This window comes from Adelges cooleyi, unplaced genomic scaffold (genome assembly GCF_023614345.1).
Source record: "Adelges cooleyi isolate 19-005CV unplaced genomic scaffold, UGA_ACOO_1.1 ACOO_flye_CR_arks_rails_tigmint_CR_PRNA_23, whole genome shotgun sequence".
NCBI classification, from domain to species: Eukaryota; Metazoa; Arthropoda; class Insecta; order Hemiptera; family Adelgidae; genus Adelges; species Adelges cooleyi.
Window position 1 is genome coordinate 994,882 of NW_026095893.1, and position 24,546 is coordinate 1,019,427.

The 24,546-nt window shown below is 30.5% G+C and overlaps 2 protein-coding genes across 4 annotated transcripts in view; one reads left to right on the forward strand and one right to left on the reverse strand.

Annotated features, from left to right (window-relative positions):
- The window catches only part of LOC126835344 (nucleoside diphosphate kinase-like), a 31,225-nt gene extending 18,005 nt beyond the window's left edge, over window positions 1–13,220 (reverse strand). Inside the window, exons 1-4 of one of the 2 annotated variants that reach the window (XM_050567848.1) lie at window positions 12,941–13,220; window positions 8,854–8,955; window positions 8,661–8,782; window positions 8,452–8,579 (exon numbers count right to left, since the gene is read on the reverse strand). In XM_050567848.1, coding sequence (XP_050423805.1) covers window positions 8,462–8,579; window positions 8,661–8,782; window positions 8,854–8,955; window positions 12,941–13,072 — 474 coding nt within the window. In that variant the 5' untranslated portion in view covers window positions 13,073–13,220 and the 3' untranslated portion in view covers window positions 8,452–8,461. Of the gene's footprint in view, window positions 1–8,451; window positions 8,580–8,660; window positions 8,783–8,853; window positions 8,956–12,940 lie in introns of those variants that run through there. The other variant, XM_050567849.1, reaches the window with a different exon arrangement.
- Window positions 1–23,416, forward strand: part of LOC126835346 (uncharacterized) — a 29,832-nt gene extending 6,416 nt beyond the window's left edge. For both annotated transcript variants that reach the window (XR_007685192.1, XM_050567852.1), the window contains 3 exons: window positions 21,088–21,173; window positions 23,015–23,198; window positions 23,341–23,416. Coding sequence is in view for 1 of the 2 variants with exons in the window: in XM_050567852.1 (XP_050423809.1) it covers window positions 21,088–21,173; window positions 23,015–23,198; window positions 23,341–23,399 (329 nt within the window). In the remaining variant the exon portion in view is untranslated. The remainder of the gene's footprint in view (window positions 1–21,087; window positions 21,174–23,014; window positions 23,199–23,340) is intronic.
- The last annotated feature ends 1,130 nt before the right edge of the window (window positions 23,417–24,546 follow it).

A 24,546-nucleotide genomic window follows, 5' to 3' on the forward strand; every position in this document is an offset into this window, starting at 1 on the left:
ATTTATTCTACAAAACACTGGCAACGTGTAATACCAAAATAAAGTATGTTAACGAAAAAATTAATACTTGATATAAAAAAAATTGTTTCCCTTCCAGCTTTTTTCAATTTTATTAACTGCTAACTGGCAAAATTATACTTAAATCAATTGAATATATTTTTTTTTTGTTTTCTTTATTTAAAATACGAGGAAAGCCACAAGTATACGACAAAAAAAATTTAGTGGGAACAGTAACAAAACGTTAAACAGAATTGTAAATGAATAATAATTTTATCTTCCCTATTTCAGTGTCCTTGCAATACTGCTTCATTAATAACCCAAAATCTGTTGACGAGCCTTTAATTGTTTTCTGTCTTTCTTTGACGTTGTATAATAATCGTAATTAATGAAATTATTGTCATAGTCTCAGGGATTTCCCTGGGCGAGTGCCTTTCCATTATTATTGGTATTATGTTGCATTGATAGCCCTTTGGATTAAACCTGGCTGTTGTGGCCCTTGGCTCTGCAAAACATCATATTATACGCGGTCTAATTATATAGGTCCTTTAAAAAAACTAATGTAATTTTCTGTTTTAGCCGTGACTTTTTTTTTTCTAATTCTTAATTTTATTATCTACGTTTTACTTACCCACGCTGCCGTAAAAAAAGCATACCGAGACGATGAGAAGAGAAATTTTGAAATTCATAATGTTTTAGTACTTTAACAAAAATCCGCTTACGTGTATAATAAAAGAATCTCGGAACTGAGTAAAACCAATGCGATTAAATCTACTTACCGGTGTCTAAGTATATAAAAATAGAAACAATTATGGTAAAAAAAAAAAAACACTTTTAACGCAAAACGACAAACGTACTATATTATGAAAACAAACAACTTGAACTGTTTTATCCAAAAACTAATAGCGTGGGTAGGTATAGAGTAACTGAAAAAACTAATATGACTAATATTCTAACACGAACTAAGGGTGTCTAAAACGAGCACCCCGTTTTTGGATAACGACCACGGGTATAACCGTAGTAGAATACCGTGCTAATGACTAACGTTAACCACATGTTGTGCCTTAATTATACATTTTAGGAACAATAAAGTTCAACAACTTTGATTTATACCCAACTCGCTAAAAGTTGTAGCCATTTGACGTTGTAAGTTAGTACCCAGTTAAAAATAAATGGTACAGTTAATCTCATTATGCAATGATGCTTCATATGCTTGGTCGTTTGAATGGTTATAATGTAATTTAGGCCAAGTAAAAAATAAAAATCATACAGTTTGAAATTCTGAAGTAAAAAAAAATTGTAAATTTATAACCGCTATTTACTGACTTATCGTATGACATTATACTTATGCCGGATTGCACCAAACATTTACACAGAGATTAATTAACTCTCTAATTTTGTGTGATACAAATTTGTTTCGGTTGGTACTTGAGGGGGAGGTAAAAGTTAAAGAAATCACTTCTTCACCCTTGAAATTTGAAAAAACAAAAAAAAACATTTTTTTTTTTTAAGTTTCAACTTAAACTAGCTCTAATTTCAAAAAAAATAGGGTCGGATCGATTTAAAAGTTATAAGAAATATTTATTTGATATTCCACTATACGTCAATAGTGTCAAATTTAAATTATGCCCATCTCCCACCCTACCCTACCCCCGTCTGTATGCTCCATCGCCACTGTACTGGATTTCTTAAACAACAGTTTTCGGCATAGTTGTCATCAATCTGTGGATTTGATTTTAAAACATATAAATAAGCGGCGCTATATAAAAAAAAAACAGTGACATATTTAATGCGGGATTCTCGCTGGCAGCAGAGGTACCTTCGTCATAGTTTACCACCCGCCCGTCTAAATGACGTTCCAAAATTGTCTCTAAAAACTTAAAATGGCCTCATGTAAACTCCTACACGAATGTCCTTTTCACCAAACATAATCAGATGTGTGTTCGGTTCGTATTCAAGTAGCTAAAGCTGCCGTGTCTTACAACAAGACAAATAAAAGAACCCATCAAAATAGAATAAAATATGAGAAAATAATATTTCAGCTATTAAACCTTGATGGGATCCCCTTTATCCATAAAAGCGCCGTCATAATAAAAAAAATATGTTGTTTTGCATTTGTTTATTCATACAGTCGATAATATATTGTTTGAAGTATTCCAAATGTACAATGCAGAGTAGTTAACAGTAAAAAAAAAAAACATTTAACAATACCGCCAAACAAATATGAAGAAAAAAAAACATAAATTGGTAATCCTAGAAAATAATTTATTTAATATATTTTTAAAACTTTTAAAACTAGTTTTGTTTTTTTTTTCGTATTGTATTTTATTGTTTTGTTCGTTTATTTCTTTTATTTGTAAAACGTGTATTCTATTACCTTAAGGGCGTCAAACAAATACTATAATTAATAAATATTAGTATTGCTGACACAGGCGCAACTAGGGGGTACTAGAGGGACTTCAACACCCTCAGATTCAAGCTAAGCACCCCCAAAAATTAAAACCACAATCCTTGAATTGTTTGCATAACATATTATAAAAAATGTACATAGAATTATTTATTTTAGAAAATGATTGTTTTCAAATATTTTATTGACTTCTTAAACGATCATCGCAAAATATATTTTCGTACATCAGTTTCTTCGCACAACTCGTAAAATATTATTTAAACTAGATTCAAAGTACAATAAAGAGCAGTATAAAAACTCGAGTAATATCGAAAAACCATATATTTTCTTATATTTTTATAAAAATAAATATGTATTCGAATTGAAACGTACAGCGCCATGAAGTGTTTTTGTCTAACATACGTGGTTTTACAAAAGAATAACTTGTTTTTCATGATTTTACAATATACACCTGCGATTTCTGTAACCACAACTACAACTACTCAATTATTCACCAAAAATAATATCATATGTTATAAAATACATTTTTATAAATTCATTTGATATTTTTGAATATTTGTAAAAAAAAAAAAAAAACATATAAACATAAACAATCCAAAGAGTGGCCCTCGTATTCTTATAGAACTGATTGATGATAATATTCAGTCAAATTTCAGACATTAAATCCTAAAACTATTCCTAAAAAAAACACATTGAATAGCAGTGTACTGTACGAAAACTCAACAACACCAAAAAAAAATAACGAAAAACATTATGTTATTGTGAATTTGTTTTTAAGCAAAGGTAGCTCTCGTCATAGAACTAAAACCCCTCTGCCAAACTTGTAATGTCACTCTGAGCATTAATCATATAATAATAGATTGCCCAGAATACTCATCTGCCAGAAATCAACATGACCTAACAAATGCAATACACGATGCTCATAAATAAAATAATGTACATAAAATGATACAATTTTTGTAATGTATTAAACTGTACAAATTGACGTTAAATTGACATTGACCAACACTTTTTGATGTTCGAACATTTCAAAAGTTCTTAGTTATAATCAATATATTTACCTTTCTATTTTCATAATGTATATTACACTAAGAAGAATTACCTAGATCTTAAAACCTGTTTTAAACACTAAAAAAAAAAAGTATTATAGTGTATCTCAAATCACAATCCCAGACTCGTTGCGAATACGATTGTCTTGTATTTTCAGACGTGATCGAGGATAATTCCATGGTAACATTAGGAGCTGATTTAGTAAGTAAATAATTATTAGAAATTACAACCAGTTAAAATTGTAGTTAACGGCACATTATTTATTTGACAAAATTGATTGTTTTTATAATATTAATATAAGACTGTAAGGTCATTGAGTATTGGGTAAGACGATACAACAATTACAAATGGACTGTCTAACATGTGAGTTCACAAAATTAAAATAATTACATGATGATAATAACAAAAGTCTAAATAGAAAATGTACACCAAAATTTACGAAGACTGAATGTAACATAATTTAACATTTTAATAATATTAACAGAAATTTAAATTTAACAAAAAAACAATATGCAATTATTTATAGATGTTGGTTTTTAGAATAACGAATAAATGAACCTATTACATCAAAATCAATACCTTTAAATGAATTTTTTAAAAATTTACTGAGTAAGGAAAAACTTAGTTCACTCTCTAATATATAAGTATCATAATCATAATCCTTACCCTTAGCTTCTAACTTAACCTTCCTTTCTATATAATAAATTTCGGTGAACTTGTCTTTAGAAAAGTGTTTATTGCCCAGTTGAATATGAATCGAATTTATTTTGTTTAGTTGTTCCCAGACGGTATTTTCAAGCTCTCCGTTTTCTCCTCGATCGGCTAACTTGGATGCAAATGGCTGACTAAAGAGTGTGGCAACAATTTCTAGTTCATTATGTGTTTCTAAATTCAAAATCTTTTTAATTTCATCAAAATAATTTTCCGTCTGGGCGCTAGACTTCTTTATCCGATCGATAGTCATCGATTTTCCAGATTCTACGCGTGTAGAAATTTCAATTATGTATTTCCACGAATTGTAAAATATAACATATTTCATAACGTTCATGAAAACATGTTGACATTCAACCACGTCATTGGTCAGTGTCCCGAAATTTTCACGATTAAGACTTTTGGAGCATTTATCATTTATTAGATCGAATATACGTCGTCGTTCCAATTCGTCGGGAATGTCGCCAAAAACTCTCAATAATTCATTGAAATCGAATTTATTCATTGCGGATATCAAACGCAAATGTTCAAACGTGAAGTACGATGTACAATTTACGATGGTCATACTTTTAGTTAATTTAGTCTTTCTAGTGTACATTGTGTTTTCGAGTTTGACCACATATTTAAAGATTTCGTTGTGCGATACTGTTGGGGTAGTAGCACGGAGGTCTTTCAGATTGTTAAAATATTGAGAATTACAAATTTGGTCGTTATACAGGTTATTATCTTCAAACATGCACTGTTGCCCAGTGAAATCTGCAAGTTGGGCGGAAACTGTTTTGTGATCGTCCAACAAACGGATTCGTGTATGTTCGTCGTTGTGTACGCGCATTATGCCTAGTGGTCTCAAGCTACTCAAATACATGTACACGAGCCATAACGGTTCCATAGAATCGGTCTTGCCGAAATTGTATAAAACGTTTAACATCTCGACCACTCGGTCTTCGAAATATAACACGGACACTTTGGCGTCGTCAACAAGTCCCTTTAACGCATCTTTACCTTCTTCGGTCCACAGGGGTTCGATCAAATTCATATAATGACCGCAGTTAAATACATAACTACACGCGAGTCGTTGGTAGACGTCATCGCACGCTTCCGCCACTGGCCATTTACCGTACGAAAACCACGACATTTTATTGTAGCTCTCTTTCAACTGATCGTGAGAGTATCCCGTGTCCATGTCGAGCAATTGTTTATAGTGTGCATTCGTTTTTATTTTTGCATATTTTTCACGTTCACACGAATCGCCGTGTTGCAAAAAACCCACCGATAGGACAATTTGCAACACCAGAGGCCAACAGAAAGAAGACATGGCCGCGTTTCAAGTGCAAACACTTCAGTGTGCTACACGTATATGATGCGACGTATAAACTAGTTATCACTGGAATGGTGGTTTTTGCAGTACTGTAATAGTGTTTGTTAGAGAAAAAAAACCGTGTTTTATAGGTTTTTATTTTTACCATAAACGCAAACTCACGACAACATGTTATTGTATTTTTTTTTTTTCACCAAAAAAACCAACTCGCAATGACATATTGTTTTTCGTTATTTGTTTTTGACTTTTCGTACAGTACACTGTTATCCGATGTGTTTTAGCACTAGTGTAAAAAATATTTTACCGTTTGTGCGAAGAAACCAATGTACAACAACATGTTTTTCGACGATCGACCCGCTTTGTCAATTACACAGGGTGTCCCGCCAACATTTGATATAACCTTGAAATTAGATCGAAAACAATTTAGGCTATACTATTATACTCAAATGGGAACAAATGAACTTAATATTATTTATATAGAAGGATCTGAGAGCTGATCAGTAGATAGAATCGATAGATTATCCTACTTGCTGCACTTCTCCTGGACACTCGCCTATTTAACACTATCAATTATTTAACAAAATTGTTCATAATTGGGTTTTTTATCCGTTAACATTATTAATCGATTATTCTTATAATTAATATTTGATTAGTACCTGAATTTCAATGCTTAACCCGAAGTAATAACGCTGAGTTTCGAATTGTTTTTTTTTTTGTGCAAGGCGCCCATAAGTATTATTATTTATTACTCTATCTACTGATCCTTCTATGTAAATAATAGTAAGTTCAAATGTTCCTATTCTTGAACTGATTATCATGAATTTGTTTGGTAGAATACATTTTGAAAATAATAATACAGCCTAAAACTTTTTTTCGATCTAATTTCAAGGTTATATTAAATGTTGGCGGGACACCCTGTATTTCGATAGCCGAAAAACATATCGTACAATGGTTTCGCTCAAACAGTAAAATATTGTGCTAAAATACATTGAATTGCTAGTATACTGTACAAAAACTCAACAACAACAAACAAATAACGAAAAACAATATGTTATTGTGAGTTCGTTTTTAAGCAGAGGTTCTCTCGTCATAGTTTATTGACTAATAAAAACTTTACTTCCTCATAGTTAAAATTTGAAAAAAACAAAAAAACCATACAAGTTTTTTTAAGTTAGAACTTTAAATGGCTATAATTTCGAGAAAAAGAATCGAATCGAGTTGAAATTTATAAGGAGTATTTATTTCTTATGCCCGCACACGCCAATTATATCAAAATTAAATTATTCCATTTCCCAACCCCCAAGGGTGGATGTAACTTTTTTGTTTTTTTATAAATATTCAAATTTAGTAATTGTAAATGTTTAAAAAAAGAAACACTAAAAATTAGAATTATTTTAGAAAAAAAAGTGTCTTATCATTAATACGTCATCTCTATTCAACATGAAACACATAATTGCTATTTCTTTACTAATGATTTGTATACCACTCACCCACACAGAAAAAATATATAGTTGGTCCAACTTAAACTATGGTTATTGTAGGGACACGATTAATTTTTTGTTGGCCGAACTAAACGTTTTGTTGGACCAACTATGTATTTTTCAGAGCGTAACTCAATCAACATAATTTATAGGTTAAATAATATATTTAACATTTAGACCTATTTGTTCGAAAAATATCAGAAATATTTGAAATATTGGACATTAATTTAGCAAATATAACCAAAATTGTTTATTGCTAATGAAATATAATATATCTTTTACCTATACAGAAAAAATATATAGGTGGTCAAACTTAAAGTATGGTTAATGTAAGGACACGATTAATTTTTGTTTGGCCGAACCAAATATTTTGTTGGACCAACTTTGTATTTTTCAGAGGGTAACTTAATCACCTTAATTTATAGGTTAAATAATATATTTAACATATTGACTTAATATTTTTGAAATATATCAGGAGTCTTTGAAATATTGGACATTCGTTTCATGCAAATATAACCAAAATTGTTTATTGCTAATGAAATGCTTTATCATAAAACATAAAACACCATAAAACATAAATTTGAAATATCTTTATTATTTCTTAGTATACTACCCTTCTACGAAGAATAAATTAATAGCTGGTGCTATCTAAAATATATTTAATGTAGTGATATGATTAATTTCTTGTTGACCTAACTAAATGCCTTGTTGGAACCACTTTTTTTTTAGTTTTTTTAACTAGAAATATATATAGCCTCTATAATAAGCTTATTTTAATTTAGAACAAATATTTAATAACTCAGTCCAACTAGAAATGTATTGTGTCCCTAGAGTAACCATAGTTTTAGTTGGACCAACTTTGTATTTTTCAGAGCGTAACTTAATCACCTTAATTTATAGGTTAAATAATATATTTAACATATTGACTTAATATTTTTGAAATATATCAGGAGTCTTTGAAATATTGGACAATAATTTCATGCGACGCTAACCAAAATTGTTTATTTCTAACGAAATGTTTTATCAGCCTTAGGTGTTTTTTAGGTACACTGCTGTTGTTTTCCAAATAACATTGCCATTGTCGTCATACTTTAATAACTCAGTTTCAATATAGTTTGAATAACATTGTTAAATAATGTATATTATATATTTATGAATTTGGATTTCACGTATCAAAATCTATTAGTTAGACGGCTCCATTCAATATGAAAGACAAATAAATATTGTACAAGTCTAATGTCGTTTCGATGGAAGGGGGAGGGAGAGATTTCTTTCACAGTATTATTTACCTTTGAAATTCAATAGAACATTACACTGCCAATCTGCCGTGCAGAACAGTAAAATGATTAAAAAAAAAAAAAGATATAACAATATGGATTCAATTGCTGTTCAGATCTATTATTTAAAAAAATGCAGTGAAACATAACCGTAAAATAGTTTTTTTTGTTAAAACTTTAAATAATTAGCCAACAAATATTTTTGGACAGTAAACGAAGTTTATTCGTAAACCCAAGTATCGACAGTTCTCGTCCAAGTGACCATTTCTTTTTCTGTGAACCACAGACCGATTTCTCTTTCGGCGGCTTCCACGGCGTCTGCTCCGTGAATTACATTACTAAAAAAATATAAACACAAAAATCATTGTATTGTTTTACAATAGCACATCGTAAGTCCTGATGTTAGCTTAAGTACACACGGGCCTGAATGTTCGGTTTGAGTGCAAAGATCTCCTCTGACAGTACCAGGGTTGGCATCCTTCCGGTTCGTTGCGCGGAGGAGGAAACGTGCAATCTTGACGGCGTCTAATCCTTCCCATACCTAAAACATAAATAAATGCATTTCTTTAGATGTTGGTTCAAAATTGAATATGCTCATCCATAGTTGCTTGCCATTGGTATAACGGGTCCTGACAACATGTATTTGATAAAACCTGGGAAAAACTGGCTGTTGGACAAATCAGAGTAGTGTTCCCTCATCAATTGTTCCGAAGGCTATAAATAAAAACAATATAACTATAAGCACAAGAAAACTCAATACTGAAACACGTAAAATCATTTAGGTATTAAAAATGTTGACATTGCGAATAGGGTTGGGAAAAGTGTATTTTTTTAGGAATATATTACTTCTGGTTTAAGATGTAAATAGGAATTTAAAAAGCCAGTCAGTGGGACCTGTAGAGCGGGAAAAGTCACACACAGCTCTACAGGAATTATTACAGCTAAAAGTGATAAAATCGCTTTCAAATAAACGCTTTGATGTGCATCCCTAGATGGTAGAAAAAATACTACAAGATGGTAAAAAAAATTCGCAAAAAAATTGGTAACTCTTTATTATAATACCACATTAAGTCTATACTGTATACTGTATATATCTAATTTTGATATATCTATATTACTAAAGTTTTACATATTATGGTTATATGTGGCGTAGGTATAAATTGTTTAAGTTGTAAATTTAATATTATACAATAAAACGATACACAAACAAGTTCAGTAGACCATTCTGTCTTGCCACGGAACAGCACCTTCATGATATTGAAGTAATGTGTGTATCTTTCTCGCAACTCTCTAGCTTGTCTAGCTGAATGGTTTGATCCGGTATTGCTAATACTATTGGCATAGCTACTATAATAAGATAATACTTTATTGTTAATAAAGGATATAAAAAAAAAAATTCTCAGTGTTTGATAACAAGTTCCACAGGAAATGTATAGAATTCTTCCCGCCTATTTGTGTTTCTAAACAAGCGCCAGAAGACAATAGGTCAACGATATTTTCAGAATTTAGATAGATTTATCAAAATAAAAATAAAAACATAAATAATTTCCTGCGTGTATAATATTTATTATATATGTTTGAACTGTTTTTAACTATACTTTTATTTTTTTTTAAATAAAATAAAACACCCAGTTGCCGTTTAACATTCGTAGTAATTCTTAAAAGTTAAATCTATTTTATTATTTTCACGGTATATCATAAAACCGGATCTGTGGCACCAAACTAAAATTTAAAAGGAGGGGCAAAACTTTACAAATGGACACCCACCTCAAGGTTAGATTAGGTTAGGTTAGGTGAGAGTAAGATATTTGAGCTATTAAAATATACTGATGGGATACCCTGTATCGATAGAAGCGTCGAAAAATATGTTTTTGTGCATTGTTTATTTGTACAATGTAAGTTTAAGTACATGTAGTACACTGCAGAGTTATATACAGTAAAAAAACAACTCAACTGCACCGATAAAAAAACATTAAAACTAGGTCATTTATATTTATATTTTGCTCTAAACTCGGAATAAAAATTAAGTAATATTGTTTGGTTTTTGACCTATGAAAACTAATTATATTTGAGTTGAATATTTTAGATGAAGTCTAAATATCAAATTTAATCTTCTGTTGGATAGGTTAGGTTGTACTTTACTGCGGCATAGACTAAGTGTCATAGGCGTTAAACGATCGTTAAAACTAAAAAGAGGATCTTTTTTTGTAAATTGAAATTTTATAATTAAATTATAATACCTAGTATATAATGACATAGGTCTTCTATTTTTCTTTTATCTGGTAACATTTTAACGAGTAGAACGAATATTTTCTAACGTGTACAAAACTCTTTAACCAGAGGTCTTATTTGGGTTTCCAATTGATAATGTATTAGGTTTTATTTTGCACTCTGAATTCTGGTCTTATGAATCGCTCTAGTGTATTGAAATAAACGATAAATTGTGTAAACAACACTCAGTAATTTTATTTTATTTTTTTTTAAACTCCCATGGAGACGTTTTGTATCTCCTGTCTTCCAGAGAGGTTGAACAATTTTGGAAAAAATGGAAATGCAATTTTAGAACTTAACTTGGAAAACTTTGAACGTCGATATATTCAATGTTTATTTTTTACATACACTTACAGCAATTTTCAAAAAAATACTTTGGCTATAGATTTACACTGTTATTTTTAAATAGAAATTATTGTCATTTCCACTAGGATTTTATTTAAACCATATTTTCCCACCACTTCTGTTACTTCTGTCTACTGACGACTACCCATTAAAACGTTAAACCTGTTAAACGCGAATCATAGTTAATATACCATTTGAATTGAACAGTAGATTCGACTTATAAAAGGTTCTGGCGCGGTTATGACATACATAAGTTAATTTACCAGAATAAAATATCGTTATGCGCTAAGCGTGATCACAAATAAAATGAGATGTTAGAAATCTATTTCTATTATAATTGTTTAAAGATTAATTAAACATGCATGAATATACTTGCTTTTTTTACTGCGGTATGAAACTAAAATGCACTTTGGTCGTAAAATTATTGTTTTTCTATCGTTGATACAGGTTAACTACAATAATAACGAATAATTTATTCCGACTTATTATATAAATAGGTAGTCTACTTTTAAACAATTTTAATTAATATACTAAACCGGCAAAATATGATCTTTACAATATTCTAAACCAATGTATTTAAATCTACTCGTGTGTATTATATCAATATCGAATAAAAAAATAATGTAAAAACAAATTTTTAGTTTACTAAATATATTTATTAATTGACGTTTAAAACAAGGACTACATATTATATTAATTCGAATTTGTCATTGACAATAGTCATTTCGTTCAACAATATTAAAAAACATAACTTTCGATGAAATACACTTTTTGAATGTCAATGTTGTACGTTTGTCGGCTGATAGAGGTTAGATAATCCAATCTAACTAATAATAAATACATAATATTATTATGTGGGTGATGTCTTCTTATATGTTTTTTATATATATATTGTTCTTAGCTGTGTACCTGTACGTATTGAATGTTCGTACTATCTTCAGCTGCTGTTATGTATCAACAAACATTAGCCCTCGTAAATCATTGATTATGTAATAGACAGTAATTTATATTATAATTGATAACACAATATTGTTCACATAATCAATGGTAATAGCAAAGTATATTACAGTAAAATTGATATCCTGTTACGCTGTCATTTTATCATTGAAGATAACATTACGAGACGATGTGCATTGTGCAATAACCTGTTTATTTCAAACTTGCCCTTTCACCTACAAAATCAAGAAAAATGTACATATTTTTCAAGCTATAATTTTAGAAATAGAGAAGTCCACCGATTATTTACTTCATATTCGTAATCAGCATAAAAACATATACTACAAGATGGTAAAAAAAAAAAAAAAATGCAATTTCATTTTATTCCCAAATCTTGATAACTTTTATGTTACACCTTATGAATCGCTTTATGCAAAAAGAGCCTTAGTCCTTAACTTTAAATTTTTAGAAAAATGAAAAAAAAAAAAACGTTTGATATGTTTCAAAATGCATAAACATATAAAGGCTTTATCAAAGTTAATAGATATTAAACAGTAAAATTACATTCTACAAAACAATATTATTATTTTCAAATGCAGTCCAGATTGTTAGCATTTAAAGTATAGTATAACCTTTAATTACGTGCTAAGGGGTGTTCTAAACACGCCAACTGCTATAATATTGAAAAGTGGAAACAATTAATTAACATTGGAAAACCCTATACGGGGCAAGATGTTATTAAGTTTCTTATTACCATGAAATAACTAAAATTATTACTTTAAGCATGAGATAACGAAAACACCCCGGCCCCGTTAAAGGTAAAAGGTTGAAAAATATATTAATTTCTTTACGATAATTATTATTTAAAGTTTTATTAAAAAAATATTCTCACACTTGTTCAATATGTATAGAACACAGTGAAACAATACAATAAACGGACCCGGGGAAAACCCATTGGAAATATCTACGTTGCTCGTTCTCTTTGTTCTGTGACTTGATTTGTTTTGACTCGAAAGTAATGCGACTTTGAAAATAATGTAACTTGGAAATAGGTATATTTATTGCAATTTTGCAAAATTTCCCAATGCCGGACTTGGTATTTTTTTTTCGATGATTAGCCCGTGCGTTATTTAGCTGTAGAACTTACCCACATGAACTTCATGGCTACCAATTTGAAACCTTTGGATTCAAACCGTTTGATGATTTTGCCGACGAGGCCTCGGTGCACACCGTCGGGCTTGATCATGATGAAAGTGCGTTCCACGTTTGGGTCGCCCATTACTAGTCTGATGAGTATTTCAAATGCAGTTTCTAATGTCGTGGCGTGGAAAACTTTACTAACGAGTAATAATTGTAATATACTCTATTAACAAAGAGTATATGATTTTATTGCCGACCGACCGAGTCGATACGAAGGCGTACCGCCAAAAAGGAACACCGAACTGATGATGTTGGGGGGGGGGGAGGGGAGCAGAGTTTTTATAGAACCGGATTTTGCCGGTAGGAGGCGCGTGTAAAGCTACACTGTCGGACACCACAAAAGATGAATTTAAAAAAATGTTACACAAAGTTAGTACACAAAGTTTTGTGATATTCAAAAAAATATAGTTTTTAAAGTTAAAAATTAATAAATTAAAAAATCACCGTTAAAATAATTTGTAGTTTGCTTAGTCCCGGTTTGTCAATAATTGCATTTAGCTGACAGTTAGTATGACTTATAACTGATGGTTAACATTATCTTCCAGTTAAACTGTTTACGCGGAGTCCCAGCTCAGCTAACCGACGGTTTTAACTCTCAATTAAATTAACCGCTACTATTTCTATCAGTTAACAGATTAAATCGATGGTGAATGATTAACATTCATGCAATTATTTTTTACTATAAAATTGCTTGAAAAATTATCAGTTTTTCAAATATAAAACGAATTTCGAAAGTGAAATGTTCTATGATGGCGATGAAGAATATTTGGAATAACTAATATTTGAAAAGGGTTGATCATTTTGATAAATGGAACAATTATGAATTTGAAGTACGCTTTAACAATGAGTAAAAAAAAAAAAAATTACCTATGAAAAATTAAAGAAATATTTTTTTTTGTAAAATTAAATGTATTTAATTATTCTAAATTTAAATTTATCTAAACATTTTTATTATTATTATGACCAAATCTAATTTTGTAACGAACTTACACATAAAGGTGTTGTTATTAATTAGTTAACAGTTATTTTTTTTTTTAACGCTAACTCTAAAAGTAGTTCTTTTTCCACCCAGCTAAAATTTGTCGACCTTCTTCTTTTCATCATGATTCGTCAATTAAAAAATGGTAATACTAAATATATAATAATTAATCGGCTAAATTTAAAATGTCGTTGTTTTCCTAACTGTTGTTTGTCCGGTATAACAGATGTTAATTGATGAGTAATAAATCACAGATAAACAATTATTACAAGATCATACTTTTTGCAGCATGGCCACTTTTAAAATACATTTAATTCGCCACTTACCTCCAGTTAATATTTCAATTGAAAATCCGCGCCTAAGTGAACGGCATTTGTCAAAAGGGACCTATGTTACATATTTGAAAAAATAGTTTTATGGTGTTATCATTAATTATCTCCTTACGGAAACCCATCGTTTTGTGTTAATAAAAAGGCCCTGCATCATGTACTGTTGTGTATATTATGCGTTTAGTACGGTAAATATTTTATGCCCTAGTCTTGTAAACACATCGTTTAGTATTTAAAGGGCCCTGCACGTTGTGTATGTAAAGCCACATCATAGTTTTCGCCCGTTAACATTAAATTACTCATGAGCTTCAATGGTTCTCCTTCTAAATAACACTTAAGACGACCGAATTTGACAACCGGCGGCATGGATGGTTTCATGGACTAACTTTTGTCAAACATATTTTTGAAGCTTGTGTAGTCCATAGGATTCCCTCCGAATTTGGGAACGGCCGGTTTTTCAACCGGGTAGTAAACATTGGGCGGAGAAGGGTTGGCTTCAAAAAGCGTTTTTTTATTCGAAGAAGCATCCCGCGGTTGTCGTATAGAGGGGTTTTAACAAATCCAACACGGAAATTAATTATTATGACAAACTACTATTCAGACAAAAAAAAAAGCTATACGCAAATAAGGTCTTGCCTACTGGCCAGCTATCTCACCTAGGGCAACTCCAAAATTGGTACAAATATTGAGGGTAAAAATTAAAGAAAGTAAATCGGTACAAGTCACATTAACCCTGCAACAATGCCACTGCCCTCCCCCCCCCCCGTCTACTTAAATAACATCCAAATTCCCAGCTCTTCCGACGCAAATAAAGGGATACGCTTTGACAGGCGCCTTACATGGTCAAACTACTTATAAAACCGCTATGGACCTACGGCTTACAAATCTGGGGGGGGAGCTGCAAAAAAATAAAATTTAAACGAAATTCAAACTGTCCAAAATAAAACTTTCCGTCTCGTTACTAACGCTGCTTTCTACATAACCAACACAACTTTACATAACGATCTTCACATTAAAACAATACCTGAATACGCTACCAAATCATACACCAGGTACCACATAATTCTCTTTCCAACCACCCCAACATTCTAGCAAGGAACCCAGCGTTACCCAGTATGCCAGGAAACCCCATTAAAATACTAAAACGCAAGTGGTACCGAGACTTAAAAATGTATTGCCATAGTATCGTAATTGACAATAAAATACAAATATTTTCATTACCTGTTGACTGTTGATTCACTCGCACATAGCAACTTAGAAACTGACTACGACCAAAGTGTACATTTACCCTATTTTTGGGGGTTTTCGTTAGTAAAAAAAAAAATTTTACTACAAAATGTTGAGAAAATTGTATGTGTTATAGTTCCATTTTAGATCTACCTTCGGTCTAATTTTCAGATCTAAATCTCTAAAACTTTGCTTAAAAAAATTGAAATAAAGAAAAAAATTCTATCCCTTCTAAGGGAAAGGGTTTATGATATTTTTTTGGTCTGTTAATGTTTATCGATAGTATTATTTTTGAAAAACAATTCATATAAATTTGGAACATTTTCGACTATTTCTAAAAAGAGTTATAGAGCACCGTAATTTTAAGTTGAAAAATTTGTAAATTTTTTAGTTGTTTTTCTTGAATTTTATGGGGAAGGGGTGACTTTTTAGCTTCGATGCAAAGCGAGAAGGTATTGGTTTTACTCTGATGTGGGCTTTTTTTTTCGCTGTATACACTGTAACTTTTTTAATACTAGACCAATTCCTTCGAATAGCAACTCTATAAATCACAAATTTTGTCTAGTTTGTACTTTGGGGGGGTAAAAGTTGAAAAAATTTAAGTCTTCACAGACGAAAGTTGAAAAAACAAAAAAAAAACCGTACGAGTTTTTAAGTTAGAACTTTTACTGGCTATAGTATCAAGAAAAAGAGTCGGATCGAGTTGAAATGTTTAAAAAATATTTATTTGGTAAGCCCGCGCACGTCAGTTTTGTCAAATTCAAAATATACCCATTTCCCGCCCCCCTAGGGGGGGTACAAGTTTTTTTGTTTTTCGGGGTTTTTAGCCGTAATTTTAAAACTTTTGGGTTGAAAATTTGCCAGTAGTCGGAACTCATATGTACCCATAACATATTAAACGGGAAAAAAATTCGGCACTACAGTTTTTTTTTAATTGCCGGGAAACTGTGTTTTCGCAGATTATGTATATTTTAACAAAAACACTTAAAATCTTTAAAAAAAATTGATCAAATCATTAAAACAATTTTATTTATATCTATGCAGAATGATACTATTAGGTTTTGTGCTCAAGTACCACTCTTGACTTAAAGTTTACACAAATTCAACTTTTTTTTTTTTTTTTACTTAAGTTCTTTCCGGATGATTAAAATTGAGAACTGATATTAAATTCGTAATCACCGACCCAAAAAACATATAATTTGACCACTTTTGATGTCTTTTACACAAAAATCCAGAAAAATGTTTTAGCTTCGATGCAAAGCGAGAAGGTATTGGTTTTACTCTGATGTGGGCTTTTTTTTTCGCTGTATACACTGTAACTTTTTTAATACTAGACCAATTCCTTCGAATAGCAACTCTATAAATCACAAATTTTGTCTAGTTTGTACTTTGGGGGGGTAAAAGTTGAAAAAATTTAAGTCTTCACAGACGAAAGTTGAAAAAACAAAAAAAAAACCGTACGAGTTTTTAAGTTAGAACTTTTACTGGCTATAGTATCAAGAAAAAGAGTCGGATCGAGTTGAAATGTTTAAAAAATATTTATTTGGTAAGCCCGCGCACGTCAGTTTTGTCAAATTCAAAATATACCCATTTCCCGCCCCCCTAGGGGGGGTACAAGTTTTTTTGTTTTTCGGGGTTTTTAGCCGTAATTTTAAAACTTTTGGGTTGAAAATTTGCCAGTAGTCGGAACTCATATGTACCCATAACATATTAAACGGGAAAAAAATTCGGCACTACAGTTTTTTTTTAATTGCCGGGAAACTGTGTTTTCGCAGATTATGTATATTTTAACAAAAACACTTAAAATCTTTAAAAAAAATTGATCAAATCATTAAAACAATTTTATTTATATCTATGCAGAATGATACTATTAGGTTTTGTGCTCAAGTACCACTCTTGACTTAAAGTTTACACAAATTCAACTTTTTTTTTTTTTTTTTTTTAACTAAAAACCCAGTGTACCAGATGTGAGAAACGAACAGACACTAAAAACTATCAGTTGGTAACGTCTATCCGTGTTAGATTAGGTTAGGGTCCATGATCGGTATCATAATATTGTGTTTATTACATGATATCATAGGCGACTAAATCGTGTAACTGATTATAGTAGACACTCGATTTATTGGGAAAAAAACCTATCCGTGTACTTATTAAGACATTTAATGATTCTGATACGACAAAACCACTGTCGTTATCTCGTTATTTTATAGCCTGCGTTATATAACCTTACCGAAGGTTAACTATGAGTATTTAATGTCCAACTACCTGCAAATAATGAAGAGGACTGTTGTTTTTTGGATTCAGATTAAGTGTTGGTTTTTATGCAGTATACCGCCTCAAAATGTTTTTTTTATTACACAATTTTTTTAAAGGAAAACTTATGTTTTGTATATTGTTATACTGTTATTCATTTAAAGAGATTCACGCTTGATTGTTTAAATTGTCTAATATTAGATAATCTGCTTCGTGCTAATTTTATTTTTTTAGTTTATCAACTTGTAGCTCTAATTTTGTAAAAAATATTTCATTATTTTATTACTATGTACCATTACTATTAAGATAAATTTTAATAATAATTAAGTCATATATGATAATACTTTATTTTGTGACTAGATCAAATCTCGTGAACATTTAACATCATGATACTGCTCCTATGCTATTATTAAAAAAACACAATTTTTAAAAACTCCATAATAGGTTATTGTTAAATAACAGGCAACAGCCGACCGCTAGTGGCTATACATGTTAGTAATATTTAACTAATAAGTAATAAATGTAGGTAAAATTTATTGTTTTCTCCATCACAGTACCAGTATACGATTTATTTTAATTTAAATGTAAGAAAATCGATTTTTCTTTAGAAAATAACAAGATATTAATATACAGGATGAGGCAGTAAAACGGCGATTTTCTAATGTATTGAAATGGTAAAAACCCGTTTCACTATCCCACCCTTTACATTTTAAGGATCTATGAAAAGGTTTTTTTAGTTGCATTTTATTTTGTACATTGTCAATCTAGTAAAATAGAAGTATAATATAGCTTTGAAATAATATAATCTGTGAAGTATAAATAGTTGGTTTGAGATTGCTTTAATGGAAGTATATAATACATAAATATTAATTTTATTGAGAATAAGCGATTATAATTTAAACTATGGAGTACAAACGATTGAAACATGAATCGTCGACCATTCCAACAAAATATAACAAGACATTGTATATGTGTTATTTGGTCCACTAAGTTTTTGCAAAAAAAAAAAAAACCAGTACAGTGGGGTCGGGGCATAGTGGGGACGGAGCATAGTTGGGTCGGGGCATATTGGGGACGGGGAGGTCACAGGTTTACAGGAATTTTTAAATCTGAAAGTGATAAAATCACTTTCGAAAAAACGCTTCGATGCAAATCGGTAGTTAGTATTTTCAAGCCAGTACAGTCCAAACCAAGCACAGTATAAACCAGCAAAGTTAGAAAGTTTTAAATGAAGGTTCTGTATTTACAAATGAGCATCAAAGCGTTTATTTGAAAGCGATTTTATTCAATTTTATCACTTTTATTTATAATTATTCTTGTAGACCTGTGACCACTCCGTTTCCTCATTGCTTTGATTACATTATGCCAATACTCTACTGTACTAGTCCTCTCGGATAAAATCGCTTTTAAATAAACGCTTTGATGCTCATTTGTAAATACAGAACCTTCATTTAAAACTTTCTAACTTTGCTGGTTTATACTGTGCTTGGTTTGGACTGTACTGGCTTGAAAATACTAACTACCGATTTGCATCGAAGCGTTTTTTCGAAAGTGATTTTATCACTTTCAGATTTAAAAATTCCTGTAAACCTGTGACCTCCCCGTCCCCAATATGCCCCGACCCAACTATGCTCCGTCCCCACTATGCCCCGACCCCACTGTACTGGTTTTTTTAATTTTTAACCTTATAAAGTACCTTCCAGGTATGATTTCTGATCTATAGAGTTGCTACACGCAGAAATCGGTTCAGCGGTTTACGAGATATCGTGGGTCCAGACACAAAAAAAAAAAACATATCATTGTAAATACAACACCTTCTCAGCTCCGCACCGAAGCTAAAACTTGTTATTAAAAAAAAAACAAGAATAGTTCAACCATATGATTTGGGTTTATTTTCATAAAATTACTCTAGAATTAATAGGGGTGACACGAATGGAACAATAATTGTTATTAATTGTAGTAAGTTGATTAAAAAAAAGGATAATAGGAGTGTTTGTATGGCAAAAGCTCGCCAAAACTGAGGACTTTGATGACAACGCATAGATAACATCAACCTGCGATCCTAATCGGAAAAATGCATACACAATTTTAAGACTAAAAGCAACGCCGCCTGTCGTGGCTCGAAAACCGGGCTGCTACGTCACTCGAAAGTCGTCAGACTTTGGCACACATCATCAACATTGGAAAATACATTATTTACTAAAAAAAAATAATAAAAGTTGTGAGAGAGTGCGTGTGTTAAAAATGACAAACAAAGGTACAAAGTTGAAACCGTTTCATTCGTGAAGTATAGTTTCTTGTAGAAAGTCTTGCGATCATCCAAAAAGATACAACACTCTCATTTCATTATAAAACCGACATAAGTACTATTATCGAATAGTTTAAAAACGATTTTTACTATTAAAAACTAATAATTCTAAATACAAGTTTATAGTTTGAAATGTATAAAATGAATTCAAAAATTAACGTAGTTGTGTTATTTTGCGTAGCGTTATATTTTTTACGATGTCATGTCATTAGCACCAAAGTTGATAAGCGCGTAAGTATAAAAACCACATAAGTTATTAAGTATGGTTTATAAAAAATTCGGAGATTCTTGCATGTGCAATATGTGTTAAATTAAAAAAATATATATATATATTTAATGCCTTACCCATTTTTGCACTGAAGAGTTTATTTAAATTACATTTACACTTACACAAACAATAAATAATAATAATAAGGAAAAATGCCTTAATTACTATAAAAATAATGTTATTACGATATATTTAATAGTTTGGCGTTTTGATTTTTATGTATAAATTACATATATAATATATATATACTTATCAAGATTTTATTTTTTGACAAGATTTTATTACTTATCAGTAATAAAATCTTGGACTATACAGAACGTAATCGAAGTACCGTATTCGTTAATGAAGAAGGATTTAAAACCATAAACTTGACAGGTGTAAAAGATATCTTGAATATATTAGAACCCTTAACCAAAAAAGAGGGCAAAGTTTACAGTGTTGATGAATTGAAAACTATATTATCAGGTAATAAACAATAAAAAATATCCAATAAATTTATTAAGTTATGGTTCAAAAAATATTTTTGATGGTGTACAAAAAAAAAAAAAAATAGAATATGAGATACATAATTTTTTTTTTTTTTTTTAATTATAGGTTTTGATATATTTGTATATTTATTGTCACATTATTATTATTATTATTATGTTACACAGGATTATTCCTAATTCCTTCGAGTTAAAATTTTCGTAATTTGGTTCTTTGAAAAATGTAAAATATTTTCTGTTTTCAGGCTATACCTTCACAGAGAGTGAAATTAAAGGTTTAGTGGATCCATACATGTTTGGTCAAACAAGTGCTCAGGACGCGCCTGTACCGGTAAATAAACAAATATATTACAAAATAAAAGGCTAGTTAAGTTTTATGTGCAGGGACAGTCGAAATATTCCAAGATTCAATTATTCTATACAAATTAGGTTGAAATAAATTAATCTTGTAAGATTCTTGCTGATTTTTAAAAGATGTAAATTATTGTTTAGAGAATTAATCTTATGGTTGCAAGTTTTTTTTCTATGATTTTTTTACTTTCAGTTATTTTTTCATTTTTTTTTTATCTTCCCGGATCTTGAACAACATAGATTTTTTCTTAAACTAACAAATATCTACATATTTTCCTACCAGTAAGCTGGTTCCCACACATAAAAATATAAAAAACAAAATAACAATTTTTAAACGATTAGTTGCAGATTTAACTCCAGAACAGGAAAATAACAAAACAATTAAATTTTTTTCCTGTTATGAAAAAATGCTTTAACTACTATGAAATCGATATGATTATTCTAAAAAAAATCTGGTGTTTAACTAATCGTATGTCGCTAAAGAAAAATCAGTTATTGGCCAAGAAATGAGTACATAAATAAAAAAATATTTCTTTTTCCGTTTTTCCCCATAAATGAAAAAACAAATCCTTCAACTACTATGATACCTGTGTTATTATGCCAAATAATCCCTAGGGCATATTATAATATGTTTGGTAGGTTAACTGAAAATTAAATACCAAGTGATTTTTTTAACGCCTTACACTAGTTTATTTTTAAAATAATAGAACTTATTTTACTATGGTGTGGGCTTTTTTAATACTGGTCTAATTTCTTCGAGTAGCAACTCTATAAATCACAAACTTTATTTAGTTGGTACTATGGGGGAGGTAGTGGTAAAAATTGAAAAAGTTTAATTCTTCACATTTAAAATTTGAAAAACACCATACCACCAGAGTTTTTAAGTTAGATCTTTTACTGGCTATAATTTCGAGAAAAAGAGTCGGATCGAGTTGAAATTAACAAGGAATATTGATTTGGTATGTCCGCACACGTCAGTTGTATTAAATTTGAATTATACCTATTTGGAATCGCCATAGGGGGAGTGTAATTTTTTTTGTTTACCCGTAGTTTTATGAACCTTAAAGTTGAAAATTTGCCAGTAATTAGAACTCATAATATGTATCCACGACATATTAAACGAGGAAAAAATTCGGCACTGCAGTTTTTCTTTAATTGCCAGAGTACTGTGTTTTTCACAGAATTCGTATATTTTAGCAAAAACAACTAAAATCTTAAACATTTTTTATCAAATCATTACAACAATAATTTTTCGTAGCTCTATTCAGTTTTGATACTCAAGTACTGTTTTTGGGTTTTAATTGTTTTTACTTAAGTTTTTTTGGCTGAGTAAAATTGAAAACTGATAATAAATTCGCAACAACCGACCCAAAAATACAGAAAAATGATTTTAGCTTCTATGCAAAGCGAAGGTATTGGTTTTAACATGATGCGGGCTTTTTTTTTTGTCTGTGTACACTGTAACTTTTTAATACTGATTACTGATACCGATTTAAGTTTGTGATTTCATTAAATTGTATTACAATTCCTGTAGACCCGTGACCTCTCCGTCGCCTCTCTGTACTAGGCCTCTTAGATGAAATCACTTTCAAATTTAATACTTTCCAACTTTGCTGGCTTATCACTGCTGTGATTGATTTGGACTGTACTGGCTTGAAAATACTAACTACCGATTTACCGCATCGAATGTGATTATATCACTTTCAGATTAAAAAATTCCTGGATACCTGTGACCTCCCCGTCCCCACTACTGTACTGGTTGTGTGTTGTTTCTCTTTTTTGAAACATTTTAATATCAATTTTTTATTCTAAAAACAATAGAACGTGATCGGAATGCTACTCGACGCGATGAGAGAGGAAGATGATCCAATAACAATTGATGATTTTGGAACAATAATTGATGGTGTGAAGATGAGGTCTAATCGGTTTGCTCGTGACTTATCATTACTTTTACGGGATAAAACGGCAGTAGCGTACAAAATGTTCAATATGAAAGAAGGAGAAGGTAATAAACAATAAAATTATAATCAATAAATACGCTGTGTAAAATGACCAAACTATTGAAACTCATTATTATTCACATACTTTTTTCTGTCAAATTTACCTGATTCGTTTGTTTAAAAATGTATAATATTTTGTATTTTCAGAACTCAAATTTAACGCGAACGAAGTGGAGTACATCGCCACTTCAATTTTGTATCCATAATACTACTATGATTCTACTTAAATATATATATATATATATGTTTATGTATGCAGTTTGTCACGTACAAATGTAGTTTGAATTAAATAATAAATCATTTTTCTCTCTTATTTTGTCTTTATTTATTTTATTATACTTTAAGTATAATTACCCGATCTCAGCTGATTTCTAACATGGATCAATTTTTGGGCCGGATACACATATGTAATTGCGTTCCGTTTTAATTTTGCAAAATGAAGTCATTCAACGACCGAGTCTAGTTCGTTACAGCGACCAGATCACGGCTCAATCAGCAGCTCGATCCGCTTATTCTGAGTTTATATTTATCTTGTTAAAATGATCTCTTACCAATACATTGACTGTGGTTTGCTAGTCATTGATTACATGGTATATAAGAGAATAATAAAAAAAAATTTTTTTTACAAGGCCGGTTACCGTGTTTAATGCAATAATATTGATTTATATGTTATGACTGTGTGTTTGACGAAAACCAAAAACCTTTAAAAGGTAAAAAACGGTCATTGAAAGCCAGTACTTTCTTAGAACCCCATAGAGTCTATAATATAATTTTTCAGTAATATCTTTGCAAAATAATGTTTTTAATACTGATAATAATAATAAATTAAAAAATTGAACATATTGGTCACATATTTTATGAATAAAAACAATATCTATAACCTCAATATGATGTAAAAAAAAAAAGAATGGCTCTTAAAGGATACTTATACGGCACGTTGACAGCACCGCCGAGTTGCCCATGGGCATACCTTGTGTACACATATTTTACTAACTTTTTAAGTAAAAAATAATTTGCTAAACATTTATACGCTTATGTTTGTTTATATCATTCTGCTAATACAGATAACTTATTAATTATTTACATCAAGTTTCTCGTGAATTAAAATAGAGCTAGTTTGCACAGAAAGATTTACGAACGCAATGATACCATAACACTTAGCTTAGATATACGATTATAGAAAGTCTCTCCTCAAATGGATGTGCAATGAGAAAAAAAAAAAATAATTGTACTAAAGCTAAAATATAAACAACTCCGTTATAAGATATAGCAAATGTACACGCCTAACTTCGTTAAAATTATGTAGACGAATTTCTGTAAAATACTGTTAATGTAATTGATACGACTATCCTG